The 14,334-nt window shown below is 40.8% G+C and overlaps 1 protein-coding gene across 1 annotated transcript; it reads right to left on the bottom strand.

Annotated features, from left to right (window-relative positions):
- Positions 1–2,332: 2,332 nt before the first annotated feature.
- Positions 2,333–13,700, bottom strand: ptp4a1 (protein tyrosine phosphatase 4A1). The gene is made up of 7 exons (XM_028455042.1): positions 13,488–13,700; positions 12,804–12,950; positions 7,356–8,042; positions 7,158–7,250; positions 6,201–6,331; positions 4,335–4,409; positions 2,333–3,341 (listed from the first exon to the last, which is right to left on the bottom strand). The coding sequence occupies exons 3-7, from the start codon at positions 7,458–7,460 to the stop codon at positions 3,224–3,226; spliced, it is 522 nt and encodes a 173-aa protein (XP_028310843.1). The 5' UTR covers positions 7,461–8,042; positions 12,804–12,950; positions 13,488–13,700; the 3' UTR covers positions 2,333–3,223.
- Positions 13,701–14,334: the final 634 nt, after the last annotated feature.

The following is a 14,334-nucleotide window of genomic DNA, read 5'->3' as shown; positions in this document are numbered from 1 at the left end:
CAAACGGCTGGACTCCTGTTGTTCTTCCCACCTGACCCCCTCCCCCAGCCAACCTCCCACCCAACCCTTCCTACATGCCTTGTCTCGAGTTGTTTGACTGTGTCATGCTTACATTATGTTTGCAGAGGCGGTTTTTTTCCTGGTTTCACACTGCTTTCTCTGTTTAGGGAAATCAGTTTCAAACTGGCAGTTTTTTTTCCCCTCACCCCTCCTCTCCTCCTGTTATTGATCCCTTTTTCACCTAAATATGTGGGCGCCGCAAATGGCTGCTCCGGTGTGTTGATGTGTCTCCTTTCACTGCAACTACCTAGTCAAATTCCTCGTATTGTTCTAAACTGTACCTGGTCAATAAAGCTGATTCTGATTCTGATTCTGATTCATCCGGGGACACAATAAGAGAAGCAATGGCAGGCTCAATGAGCGGAGTGCGATCCAGGCCAGCCCCCGCTGCATCATGCATGGCTGCCAGGGTCTGCCCATCTGCAGAGAGATGGGAGCAAGCCTTACTGTCCCTCCAACAGGACTGCTACTCTTTCAGATAATCCTTTGTATGTGGAATAGCGAAGGCTGTGGGGCCAGGCCTGCGCCTGAAGAAGGTGCTTGCAGGTGCCGCCTCTGCCTGCTGTGGGACAGCTGTGTGCAGTCGCTGTAGAGCCAGGCGCATGACAGCGCGCATGGAGTTGTCTTCCACCTCGGACCCTGAACTCTGATCTCAAGAGTGGGAGCCCTGCTCAGACATCTGGGATCCGACATCCAAATTCTCCCCATAATCACAGAAATGGCTAGCTGAAGCCGCCAAAGAGCGTGTATCCTCCTCAGGCAGCAGCGTTTGCATTGGGGGGGAGAGTGCCGCATCAGCCACCAGGGGAATAACCGGCTGTCTGTCGGCCAACAGGGATCTCATCTGAGCCAATACAGCAGACAGCTGCTTGACTTTAGATGATGACCCACTATGAGCAGACTTCATTCTCTTCCTGGAAGGGGCAGCTGCCGTAGTCTCTGCCTGCCTCAGAGCATGTCTGACGGGCCGGAGGTGGCTGGCTCGGGGGCAGGTCGACCTCGGCTACTGAGCCTTCCTCCCCCGCCAACCCTGGCTGCCCGAGGCAAGTAGCTGCAGTTCATGCAGGGTTTGCCTGACAGCGCCTCCCGCAGGTGCTCAGGACCAAGGCGTGGCCATCCTCTGGCTGTAAAGAAGCTCCACAGGATCTCTGTCTTTTGTTTTTTTTTCTTAAGACAAACCGTTGATCTGCCAAATAAGAGGCTACTTACCTAGTCATCGTGTGTCGTTGGGACCAAACACAAACCATAAGCTGGGGGGAGGCGGCACTAGTGTGGCCTATGCCAACAGAGGTTGCTAATGGTTGAAGCTACCGTTATCCAAACACTCACCGTTGCAGCTCCTGGAGGGCGATTGCACGCTGCTCCGACCTACCACGGTCACAGAGCTACTAGCGACGGCAGCTGTATGCACAATATTCCAGCAAACTGCGCACGAGAAGAAAAAAGGAAAGTCCCCTGGAGTGATTCCTGAAGATATAAACTTCCTCCGGGTCATGCACAAAGGGGAATATTCAGTGCTTAAAGCACCGCCTCTGGCGGTTTGCAGGGATGAAATAGAATTAATCTGTAGGTCTGAGAAAACAACCCATTAGTGAGATGCAATGTTACGGCCCTCGCCGTTACGTAGTGTTTAGTTTGTGTTCTTGTTTGTTTGCTGCCTGGGGTGTGTTTCTGTAACAGTGTGGGATGTCCTTTCAACGGAACAGCTTTGATGATGCTCTCCAGGATTGGCTGCCAGCAGGAGGAGTGGTGGGCAACCCTGATTGGCTGAGGAGGATTACACCACTTTTGAAAAGACCAGAGCAACTGTCAGTCGACGTTCACCAACCTTGGCAGCAGCAGCATCTTTGTTCGTCTAGAAACTCTGTCTCCGAATTTGTTTGTTAAGCTAAGCTTGTTATCTTTATTATATAGTGCACTTTACTTTCCCTTCTCTGATATTCTGAGTTCCTGCGTTTTGTGCAGTTTTTCGTTGTTTGCCATATTCTTGTTTATTGTATGTTTTACCTGCTGGGCAGGCCTCTTTTTGTTAAAGAATAAATTTGTGTTAATTGTGGAACCCGTTGCCGGTGGTTTTTGGAGACCGAGTTTTATTTTTCGATTACGTTTTTATGTTGCGTCCTGGAGCTCCTAGACTGGGGCGTAACATGCAATGATTCAGCCATGAAACCTTTTTAACACTTTATGGATGATCTGTTAAGATTTTTCTTTTTTTAGGTCTTATGTTCTTATGTACAAACAGCATTTCCATAATGAGGCACGACTCCAGTGATTTGGTTGCTTTTCAGTGTATCATTTAATGTACTCTCACAAGTTGGTGAACAGGTACAACTTTGTCGCTCACTGTACTAAATCACACATCCATTGATAGTATAAATAGCCAACCTAATAATAGTACACATTTTCAAATACATAAATTCATCAAGTATCCAAGTCTTAAGTTAGACATCAAATAAAAAGGCATACGAAATATCGCCGACATTGGAATTCCAGTTTGAAGCAAAACAAAAATAATCACATTTTTGACATGGCAGTTAATTAGTAAACAGAGGGTTTAACAGTAAAATATAGAAAGTTTGGAATATTGCAACAATAAAGCAAGTCTACTAAAAAGTTACTGAAAAGTGTGTAAGACTTCCTGCACAAGACAAAGGCAACATTTTCATTTGTTGGTTGGTTTCAGTAGAAAAATGACACCTTTCCAAATGCCAACACGACTGCCACCTTGATTTGTTCCACTTTCATTGTAAGGCATTTATGGATGATCCACCTAAATTGAAGGAAGGTATACCTTTTTCTAGTCAACTGGAGAAATGAACCCAAACACTAGACAAAGAACACAGATTAGCTAAAAAGAAGTTAATGTTTGGACACATTCTCAGCTGATGTGAACGCTGTCCAATCAGAGCTTAGGGTGCATTCACAGAAAAAGTTAAAGATAAAATACGACCTAATGTGGCCTCTCTCGTTTCAAAGAGTGGTCGGGGACAAATAGAACACTTTCACACAACTTCTTTTTATTCAACACCAATTTGGAAATTGGAGGGGGAGGGAATTATTAGTTACCGACACAAAGAAAAAACAGTGAAACAAGCCTGCTCGATAGGACCTTGATGTCGGACAAGGTGAGCGTTGAAGTTTTGGCGCGGATCTGGGTCTAACTCTACTGGATGCAGCAGTTGTTACGATGGCCGTTGGAGTCTTTGAAGCGCAGACGCATCTTTGGACGATATTTCTCCAGGTAGAAGAGCTGCTTACTGTTGAATGCTCCTCTGCGCTTCCTGGAGGAGACGAGAGTGGAACAAAGCTCACGTTACTTGGTCATCAATGTTTAAAACTCTCTGAATCAGAAGTGTATCTATGAGAAATACAGGGTTCCCACACTTTTTAACTGCTAAGATCTTTTCAAGAACATTAGAGCTAAAAAATGAGCGGGCCTTTCCAGTGTACTAGTGTAACAGAGGTCTGTGTGTGTGTGCCAAGGTTAGTAACTAAAATGTGACACGAGGTATGCAAGATGTGTCCATCACTTATCTATCATTAGCATCGCACAACGCTGCATCAGCTATTGAATGTAACATTAAACAACTAATTTAGTGCTACCATGTTTGATTATAAGATTGGAATTTCAATTAGCAGGATTTCTGACTCTGATTTGCTTAACGTCCCATAGTAACAGAAGTTGGCTTTTTAACATATTTCCAAAACAGTTAAACTATTCAAGTACTAACCACACCCAACTGTGTTTAGCATCCGAGATCAGACGAGATCGGACTCGATCAGAGCGGTATGGCCTCAAACATAGTTTTCAAATTCTCTAACTCCCTAATTTCATAACTGTGGGGACCCTAGAAATATGTTTATGTAGAGACTCCTGACTGTAGGTTGAGGATACAACCTATTTCTTACGAGTTTATTTCCTATGGTTGGAAAACACGATATCGAGTTCCTTGAATCAATTTACAATTTTTACAGTTTGGATTTGGATCAATACTGGCAGGCTGAGTGACTGCGTGGGAAAGTGCTGATGCATTAGGAGTAGAAACTATTTTTAAGGATGTTGTCAAACATATGTAATCTTGAATCAAAGTGCACCACTGCTATCTAAAACTGACTCATCCCTGCTCACTATGTGGTGCATTGGAGTACACAGGCTTCTGTCACATGATGAGAAACAACCAATGAGCTCAGAGTTAAAGGCTTATTCTGTCCAACAGGGAATACTTCATTTGTCCAGATGTTTAGTCAGTGATTACACACACACTTTGACTTACTGTCGAATGAACTGGACAGCATCTTCATATTTCATTCCACATTCTATCAAGGCGAGGGCTACAAGAACAGGAGCTCTGAGAAAGAAAGAAATTAATCAATTCATGACACTTTGGCACACAAACAATTCAAAGCAGAATCTTTCCAGAACTCCAAAGAGCTGCAGTGATTTGAGGTCAAAAAGACTTTGTAAACCCTTGAGGAATTTTAAACTGCTAAATACTTCTTGTTGTTTTCAAGTCGGTTTCAAACCAAATCATTGGTCAGGTAAGATTAGGAAATTAGGGGTTTCCTGATCTGTTCCAGACTCTGCTTCAGCACTTCTAATAAATGGGTCAGTTTTTTTTCATACCTACTGTTGCTGAATATTGTTCTTTGTTCGAGTAATATCACTTGATCAAGTCTTTTCAACCATTCCACACTACATAAGTAATATGTATGATTAACACTAATACTGTATTGGACCAATATCGATATCATCCTACTGGAAGATAAAACAAGGCCACCTGTGTGTGTGAAAAATTGTTTTCATGATTCTACAAACATCTTTCTCATGTTCCCATAGTTTAACAGGGTTAAGCTCACCAATAACACACCAGTGTGCAGGTGATTTGGTTGCTAAGTGCACCATTTAGTTAAATACAAGTGTTTACCACCTCACAGGAGGAACATAAGAGGGATGCATGGATAACTTGGTGTTGTACTTAAATTGTAACAGAAAATAAATAAAAAACATACATGCAGCAGGCAGAGAAGCAAAGGTCAGACCCAGTGGCCCTGGTAACATGAACTAATCATTACAGTGACTCAGATCATTTGCATAAACCCTTTTTTAACAGGTTTAATCGGCCCTAATGCCACCACTTCCCTCTGACTGTGTTCCTTTATTTCACACACAGTAGCAGACGTGGGTGCACAGGAGCTAAATCTTTTCCCCCATCACTCTTTTCAGCCAGTGATAAGCTGTTTGAATTGCTTGCACAACTTTCTACAGTGCTCTGCTCTCAGCATGCTTATCATGAACTGATGACTGCAGTTTGTGTTTGTCAGAGTGAGATTTTCACAGCATATTCTGCATCACATTTACGTACGTTAGTAATTCGCGTGAAGATGATCTCCTGCACATGTTGTGCTTTGGAGCCAGTCTGGCATTCATTTTAAGGTGAAAACATAAAAACATTAGTTCATACTCTGCACTACAGTCAGAACCAATCTGTAGGTGATGGGATTCCTGGCTCCACAGTGGCTCTTCAGAATTGATTATTACGTTTCATTATTAGTAAATTATTTGTTAAATAATATTCATGAAAAATACATTAATTATAATTTATGTTTTTTTTCCTTGATTTAACATGAAACAGAATGCTACATTAGATTACGAAATTCTAAAGCTCCAGTTAATGTCACTGAAGGATGGATTGCTCTGATGTGCTAGTTCATTGTGAAGCCTGTGTGACATGAGATGTTTAGATAACACAGTTCACACTGAAACTGACCATGACATTAAAATATGCCCAAACTTTGTTCCATTTCCTTTCACTATATTCCCTCATCTTTCCACCTCCTCTCCCATCTCCCTCCCTCCTGTACTGTATGCAGAGCAGGGCACACCATGCTGTGTCTGTAGCCCCTCCCCCCCTCCCCTCGATGGGACACAGACAGAGCCACGAGTGTGGCTGAAAAACTAAAAACTAGTCAGCTACGGATCAGGACTATAACCCCGTCATTTACTTTCATCTATGCCCAAATTTTAGGTGCAAAAATGTGTATTACAACATTTGAAATGGTTTGCATGTGTTATTCTGTTCACACAGACCCACCACTTATACACACACTCCTGAACATATCACTTTAATATGTGAGCTCACCTCCCCAAGCCTGCTACACAGTGGACAGCAATGCAGCAGCCAGGCTCCTCCCTGAACTTCAGCTTCAGCAGGTTCAGCCAATCCTCCACAATCTGGTTGGAGGGAGGAGCTCCATCGTCAAACGGCCAATCCTGGATGAGGTGGGGGCAAAGGGGGAAAAAGAGAGGACAAATTACATCATTGGCCCAGTTTCTTGGAAACCAAAACAAAAGAAGTGTGAGGTCGGGCAGACTGCAGGGAAAGAAAAATGTTGGTGTGGGGAGGGCGGGGCACCTGTGGCCTTTATCTCAGGCCTTACTGCACATTCTTTACACTGTGTTCATGGTTACACACCGAACGTGCGAAATATCAAAGGAAGATAAAGAGAAATGGAAGCAGCTCTACAGTAGTTAGAGCAGAATCTTTAGATTACATTTAATGTTACGCCTTTGAGTCACAACACAATGTGTTTTTATGAACCTAATGTTTACTGAAGCTCTACTACAAATCAGAACATTTATGAGATTATTGCCAGAACTGCTTGTTGGGTTTAAGGCTGTGTTTCCCAACCTTTTCCATTACGTGTACCCCTCCAACGAAGTAATTAACTTTTTCCTACTTGTATGTATTTTGATTCTAGGTGCTTAAATATTTGGTAGTTTGATAATCAACATATTAGGAATGATTTCATAGGAAAATAAGGCCACATTTTTTCCACTGATGACAATAGGTTGGAAAAACTGTCTTGTGGACAGTGTCTGAAACAGAATAAAAAATTACTCATTGTGTTGTAAATATATTCAGAAATCTTTACAAGTACCCCCTGCAACATGTTCTAGTACCTTACCCCTGGTTGGGAACCACTGGTTTAAGGTATTGCAGATGCTCAAATGCACACAAAGTGAAAGCTAAGAGAATAAAAATGAAGTTGCTAAGACAATACATTTGATAGCACATCAGTTTCAGTATTAAACTCACCAGAACCTGGATTCCCTCTTTCACTACCAGGGTGGCATCATAAGTGGCCTCACAAACTCTCACTGCGGTGGTGACGTCATATTTCTTTAGCTCCTGTTGAAATACATTAAAACATTAATAAAACAATCACACAGTGTGCCATTCCAGGAACCTTTACAGGTAAACATGAGAGTAAGAATAGCTGATGCGGTAGCTCACCTCGATGAACTTGTTGAGGGTGGCATTGGTTGGATTGTGGGTAATGAGGAACCTCATGTTTTTATAGGTTATCTCCACAGGGGCTGGTCTGTTCATACGAGCCATTGTGAGAACGTAAAATAACGTAAAAACAAAAGGAAAAGCCTTCCACAAAGTAAAAGCTAACGTGAACACAGAGTTAGATTCAGAGAGAATGTTGTAAACAAACGCTCACTGAGCTTTGACAAACTCAAACCAATCTCTTCAGCTTTTCTTTCAGGTTGACAAGGCAAAAAAAAAAAAAGATTACAATGAAGAGTTGGCAGCAGGAAAAGGGTGGACAGTTGGAAAAAAATAACTCAAAACCCTCTTCTTTGGACTCAAAAGAAGAAATAAAAACAAAAAGAAAAAGAAAAACAAACAAAAACTAAACCAAGGCTGGTTCCACCTCGATTTGGGCCAGGCAGAAGCCAACGAGGGCAGTGTGCAGCGGGTGGAGTTACCCCATCCAGGCCAAGTTCTTGCTGGTTCTGGGAGGCGTCCCGGTCCTGCCAACTTGCCGGGATCCTTCCTGTGGCTCGAGTGCTCTGAATTGATGGCGAGTTTGGCTGTTCACTCGTCTGCATAGGCAGCGTGCTGAGCCCGGCAGTAGTCTCCACAGCCCTTCAGAAACTCCATAAATGTGTGACCCAGAACACCACAGAACTGCTGCAGGACACAAACACAAAGAGAGACAGCATTAACACCTAATACTGAGTTCATTAAACATGGAACGTGATGTTAAACTGTCCTTTGAGCCAAAAGATGGTAGTCGCATGAGGTTTACCATTTGAGAGTGGCGTAGGATCTGGGTCTCAGATATGGGATGGATGTACATTTTGAAACGCATCATCAGTAGTGATAGTGTCCCTTTGAATCGGGGGATGTTTCGGCCTTTTTAACACTCGACACTAGGGCTGGGTATCGCCAGGTACCTCGCGGTACGATACATTGCGATATTTTTGCCCACGATAACAATATTATCACGATACAGTGATTCTGCAATAATCGATGAATCACAGGAAATTTCGATACATTGCGATATCTGTGTCACTGATGAAATTCAGAATTTATTGACTGCACTGAATCCATTTCACATGAATGACAGCTAAGTAAAACAAAGTGTATACTGCACAGTGGCTCTACTTAACACACACTGACCACAACTAGTCACATGTCCTTGTGTTACATTTAAGTCTTTAAGGAGAGACTGACAGAAAATAATGCTTCACAAAAATATTGTTAACGATGTTTGTGCAAATTAACTTCATCAAAATCATCAAAAACAAAATGAATGCAGAAAATAGTGATTTCAGTGCTAGTATTATCAACTTCTCTGTAAACATGTACAAATATCAGTGCTGCTTAACAAGCAGAATTAACTTGTTTTATGAAAACTAGAATATTTCATTCAGTGCATTATAATATAAATAACTGGGTGGTCTATGAAAACCTGGGCACACATTTTAACTTATACTTACCACCATGTGTAAAGTTTAACTTAACCCTGCACTGCAGACTGCACATACATTTCAGTGCTAATACTAATATCAATTTGTTCTTTGCAAACTTGAAAACCTGAGAACATTTAACTTGTGTTTGATAGTTAACTTGTGTAAAAAGGAAAAAAAATAAATAAATAAATAAATCGGTATATGGCACCAGTGTATCAATAACGTACCGCAAGACGAAATATTGCGATATATCGTATCAATATTTTGACACCACTACTAGACACTTAACCGTTTCCCACTCGCTCCTATCTGCAAAAAATATTTTTTTTTCATTTTTTAAAGGCACGGATGGAATGCATTGTTGTTTTAATTTTTTTTTTTTTTAACGGAAACCAAATTATTAGAGGTAACACATTTATCAGACCTTAATTTTGTTGACTGTAAATTTTTGTGATAAATTCCATCAACGACAAGTGACAATAGAATAGAGCTGCAAACGATTATCATTGTTGTCGACTAATCAATAATTTTTTTGATTAGTCTTGATTTTGAACAACTACTCATTAAAAAAAAAAAAAAGTAACAAAAGCTGTTGTTAACCTGCCTTACAGGTCAGGTGGGAGTGGTACTGTCCCCCGCAGTTCATGCAAGAACCTGCACCAGGAAGTGGCCGCGCGACAGGTTTGTATCCTTTGTTATTGTTTACGAGATTAAATGACGCGTCGACAAATTTTTGTAGTCCACGTAATCGATTATGTCGACTAATTGTTGCAGCCTTACAATAAACCCTTTGATTGTTTGTAAACATTGTGACAAATTTTGTTGGGCGGGGCATAGCCTGGTGGCAAAACCACAAATGTCTTCGATTTTTCTGAGCACTGGAATCCTATAAAACTTTAATTTAGGTCCACTAATGTTATTCCTCTTATTCTGGCACCCAAACACTCAACAAGACGACATTCTAAAGCTGTAACATTACTAGCCCCCACAGTCTTTAGCCAGCAGCGTTTCTTGTTTTTGCCTCCAGCTAGAGTTGTGATGTCACTCGTGACATGGCCATTAAGGAGTCTATAGACTAGGGCAAAAGAAAATACATGCGAACGAAAACTACTGTATATCAAAATATATTGATGTTTTTGACGACTAATGAAAACTAAACTCCACTTTTGTCACATGGGATGAAATCCAATCAGAACTTGTGATAATGTGGTCTTACACAATGATCTCATCAAATATGTCTGTGTGAATTTACAAACATTAACACCATCTCATATCAGCTTGATCAATGCTAATTGAATCTTTAAAAAAAAATGTTTAAAATGCTCTAGGATTAATTTGTTCCGATAGTACGCCACGTTTGGTCGTGTGAACACGCAAACCAAGTCTAGAGCGGATCAAACGGGCAAATTGTAGAGCGATTGTTTCTGGAGGTGTTCCAAAATGAGGCCTTGAGCGCTTCAGCTGTGCCTTAAACACAAGCACACTCGGAACAGACTAAAAACAGGAATTAAGGGAGAGGACGGAGAGCGCACAAAATTGTAGAATCAGGAGCAATGTAAAAACAGAAAGTCAGCAACCTCTGCATCACCTTCAGATGCCTGGTTTTACTGTTCAAAGGTCTGCTGAGCTGTGTGCTCTGTAGTTCTGGGAATGGTGTCACATAACGAGTGTGCACGCGAGAGAAGGGGATGGAGGGACAGAGAGGGGTGGTGTGGGGGATCTAGACATAAAGGCATCCAATTGGTTCTTTCTATTTGGACAGATTGGCAGGGACTGGTCAAAGTTTTTTTTCCCTTTTTCTGAATACATCATGAATTGAATGTGGGCGCGAGCACTGACCACGGTGTTCACTGCGTCATCACAACATCCTGTTTTGGTCAGCTTTTTTCAGTGAGAAAAGTGTTTCGGACGGAATTTCGTGCACCACTACAAGTTGTTGTGTCCTTGGGCAAGGCACTTTACCCACATTGCCTTGTAAGAATTGTGCATACTAAGTTTTCTCTTAGTATGCTCCAGGTCAGCTGTGGCTACAACGTAGCTTACCACCACTGGTATGACAGTTATGAATTAATAAAGATTTCTGTAATGCACTTTAAGTCTCAGGGGGAAAACCCAATATAAATCCAAGCCATTTTTATACATTAACTACAAGGGGTGTGTATTGCCTGGCATCTGGTGATACAATTCGTATCTCCATACATAGGTCACGATATGATTCGATATATCCCGATATCAAAGTACAAGGCGATTATTGTGATTCTTTTTAATATACTTGAACAACTAATCTGTAAATATGTACACGTTCAAAAAAACACGTATTAAATATATTTTATTGGCATATTTTACACTCAAAATATTGGCTTTAACAAGCCATGTGCCAATAACTTAATAAAAAAATAGCAAACAATCTGCCTGTGGGTTTAAAACCAACTTTGACTTTAGTGAAACTTAACTGAGGTATATGCCTAAAACAACACAAATGCAGAAAGTCAGTGCTTTCTTTTTAGATTTTATTGAAAAAACAAAAGCTGACCAGCTTGAGTTTTCAGCGCACTTCTTTGTGCAGTTACAATGTCTCCTGCAGCGGAAAAGACTTTCCTGGTTAAATAAAGGTAAAAAATAATAATAAATTAAAAATTAAATAATCGATATGGATGCATTTTGAATCGATCCGAGAATCACGTGACGTAATATCACGATATATCGCCGAATCAATTTTCTTTCCCCAACACCCCCTTTTAACTACTGTCAGGATGGAAGGACCGTTTCACCCAGTAAACAAAAAGTGTTTCTGAACAGGATTGGAGACGATAACCTTTAGGATATTAGAGGTAAATTATTTTGGATGTGATACAAAGGACAAAGAGGTATTTAAACCTAAAACCACGTTTGTTTCTGTTGTTTTGGAACTCTCGGATTGGTGTCCTGGACCTCAGAATCAGATACTAATATCTAATAGGAGGTGCTTCCTGTCTTCAGATCCCACTCTGATGACAGACAGAATGACGTACTGGTAAGACAAGATGGGAGATGAAATCCTGGCAGCTAAAGAGCCTCCACCACCAGTGAGTTTATTAAATACAAAACAGTGAGAGGACCATAACGCTGCTGAACACAGATGATGTGTCATTTCTGACATGAAGGTGAAGGCCTTCACACATGTTTGGACTCTGAATTCTTTACAATCACATCATCATCTGACTCATACACTTTCACTTACATTTTGGTTTGAACGTTAATGTCCAGATATCAGATGTGAATAAGTATTCCTAGAGGTGTAGACATTATACACCCAACGACACCAAATACGGATTAGAGAACAAAAGAATTGGTTGCTGCTCAAAATGACAGAATAAACATCATATCAGAGGTAGATATGATGAATGAACATTTAAGGCCGTTTAAGTGTGAAAGATGACTGCGGTTCACTGCTCGTCTGTAAAGTGTCCTTTGTGTGAGCAAAAGACAAGGCGCCATCACACAACGACAGCGGCCTCCGCCACACGGATCAGGGACGGATTTATTTCATGAAAAACACGATGCCTCGTTCAATCACGTGACATGTAGTCCTCGTTAAAAGCCACATATGTGATGGGAACCAGATTTAAGACAGTTTTTTTTGTTTGTTTGTTTTTTATAAACTGGATGAACGCGTCCTTCATCGTTAGCAGAAACTTGAAGAGACCGGTTAGGACCAGCCCGAGCTGCGCATAAGGACACAAGCTTCCTCAAACACCCCAGAGACGAACTACCAGCTTATTTAACATTAGAACAAATGCACGGCCACCCTTTTTAATGCCCCATCTTTAAGTTAATAAAAATGTACAAGCCCCAGCCTGAAGGTTTTCTAGCATTTGTGACGAACAGGCCGTGATTTCAGGAGGAGCCGGGGAGGCCAGCTGGTAGCAGTCAACAAATAAACAGCTAAGAACAACAAGGCACAGGAAACAACACGGATATATGAGGTCGTACTTACTGGGATATGCTTACTCATTGAAGATTGTAGCTTAATCATACAGCCGGTCCCCAGAAAACGGTTCAAATGATAACACGGTTCTCCACCATACAACGCGTAGCTGTTTCTCCGAACGGAGCCGAAGTCTCCCGAACAACTGAAACGAGACTGGAGAAGAAGAAGACCGGAACAACAACACATCCGGTCAGAAATTTCACTATAAAACCACGCTGTTAACGCCAACGAGCAAATTGAGTACAGGTGAATAGAAACGCATGAAAAAAAAAACCGAACACAAACACACAAAAAAACGTTTCATTTCCTGGCGATTTTGAAAAATAATTACATTTTGGGAAAGGTTTGTAGGTTCATAGTTTTCTAATGTTTGAAACATCTTTTTTTTCATTTGGGATTTTGTGCTGGATTTGTTCACATTAAACCTTTTATTCAACCTTTTATTCAATTACACAAATGAGCCAGTTTCAGAATTGTACAAACATCTTAAGCCTCACGCTCAGTGTCTGCAAGTGTGTAAAACTAACAAAACTAAACAAAACTAATTGAAATATTGTCATTATTTAATAAATTAAGAAATGTTTGGACAAATGTTTTAGCATTGGAGCTGAGGCAAGAAAACCATTGTGTGCGTAGGGAGAACATGCAAACTGCACATAGAAGGGTTGTTGCATGAAGACACTCTTTTACCTTTAAGGCTGTGATGTTCACCTTGTTTTTTAAGGTTGCTGTTCTCTGTTCTTGCTCTTGAGGCGCTATTTTTGGTATTATTTTGAAGACTATCTCCTGGATCTCGTATGATTTCCCAGATTCAATATCCCCACCTTGACCAGCCATTTAAAACCACTCCCTGGAAAAGTGTTTGGTGTTATGTCCAGACAAGTCTCTGGCTGTGTTATAAATCGCGCTATCTGAAGTTCTCTACTTGCAATAAGTCTGACGTCATAACTATGTTGTGGTCGTCACGTGGTAGATCTTTGAAACATTCCCTGTAGATTGCTTCTCCCTTGTATGAAAGTGTGTGATTGCTGGGACACATCCACACAGTTGCTCCCAGATTGACAGATTCCCCCCAGTGAGATTCATGAAAAAAAAAAACAAGAAACAATAATAATAATAAAAATAATATTTTGTGAAAATATATTCTGTGAATTAAGAGCTTTGTTCTTGATTTATCAGACACATTTCTATGTAAAATCTGGAGAGTAAAGGAGTGGAGTGGTAAGTGGAACCTTTAGCACTGTATGGAAACTCATGAGCACTCATATCCTTCTCCACGTTGTGTCTTATTTCCTTATACATACATTCATTAGCTTAGTTTACTCAGAAAAACAAAATTATTAAATAATAAATTAACATTCTCTCATTATAGCTTTTAACATTATATTCTGTACATTAAATGACCAAAAAGTGCATATTGAACTTTCAACTCACTACTAAAGTCACATCATGAAGTCTTAGGAATGAACAGGAGTAATATACATAAAGTACATCCACTTAATATAGAGATTTTCTCTAAAATAAACATTCATTGCAA

Source organism: Gouania willdenowi, chromosome 1, assembly GCF_900634775.1.
Source record: "Gouania willdenowi chromosome 1, fGouWil2.1, whole genome shotgun sequence".
NCBI lineage: Eukaryota > Metazoa > Chordata > Actinopteri > Blenniiformes > Gobiesocidae > Gouania > Gouania willdenowi.
Note: the sequence above shows the minus strand (reverse complement) of the source record. Positions and strands in the feature narration are given on the sequence as shown.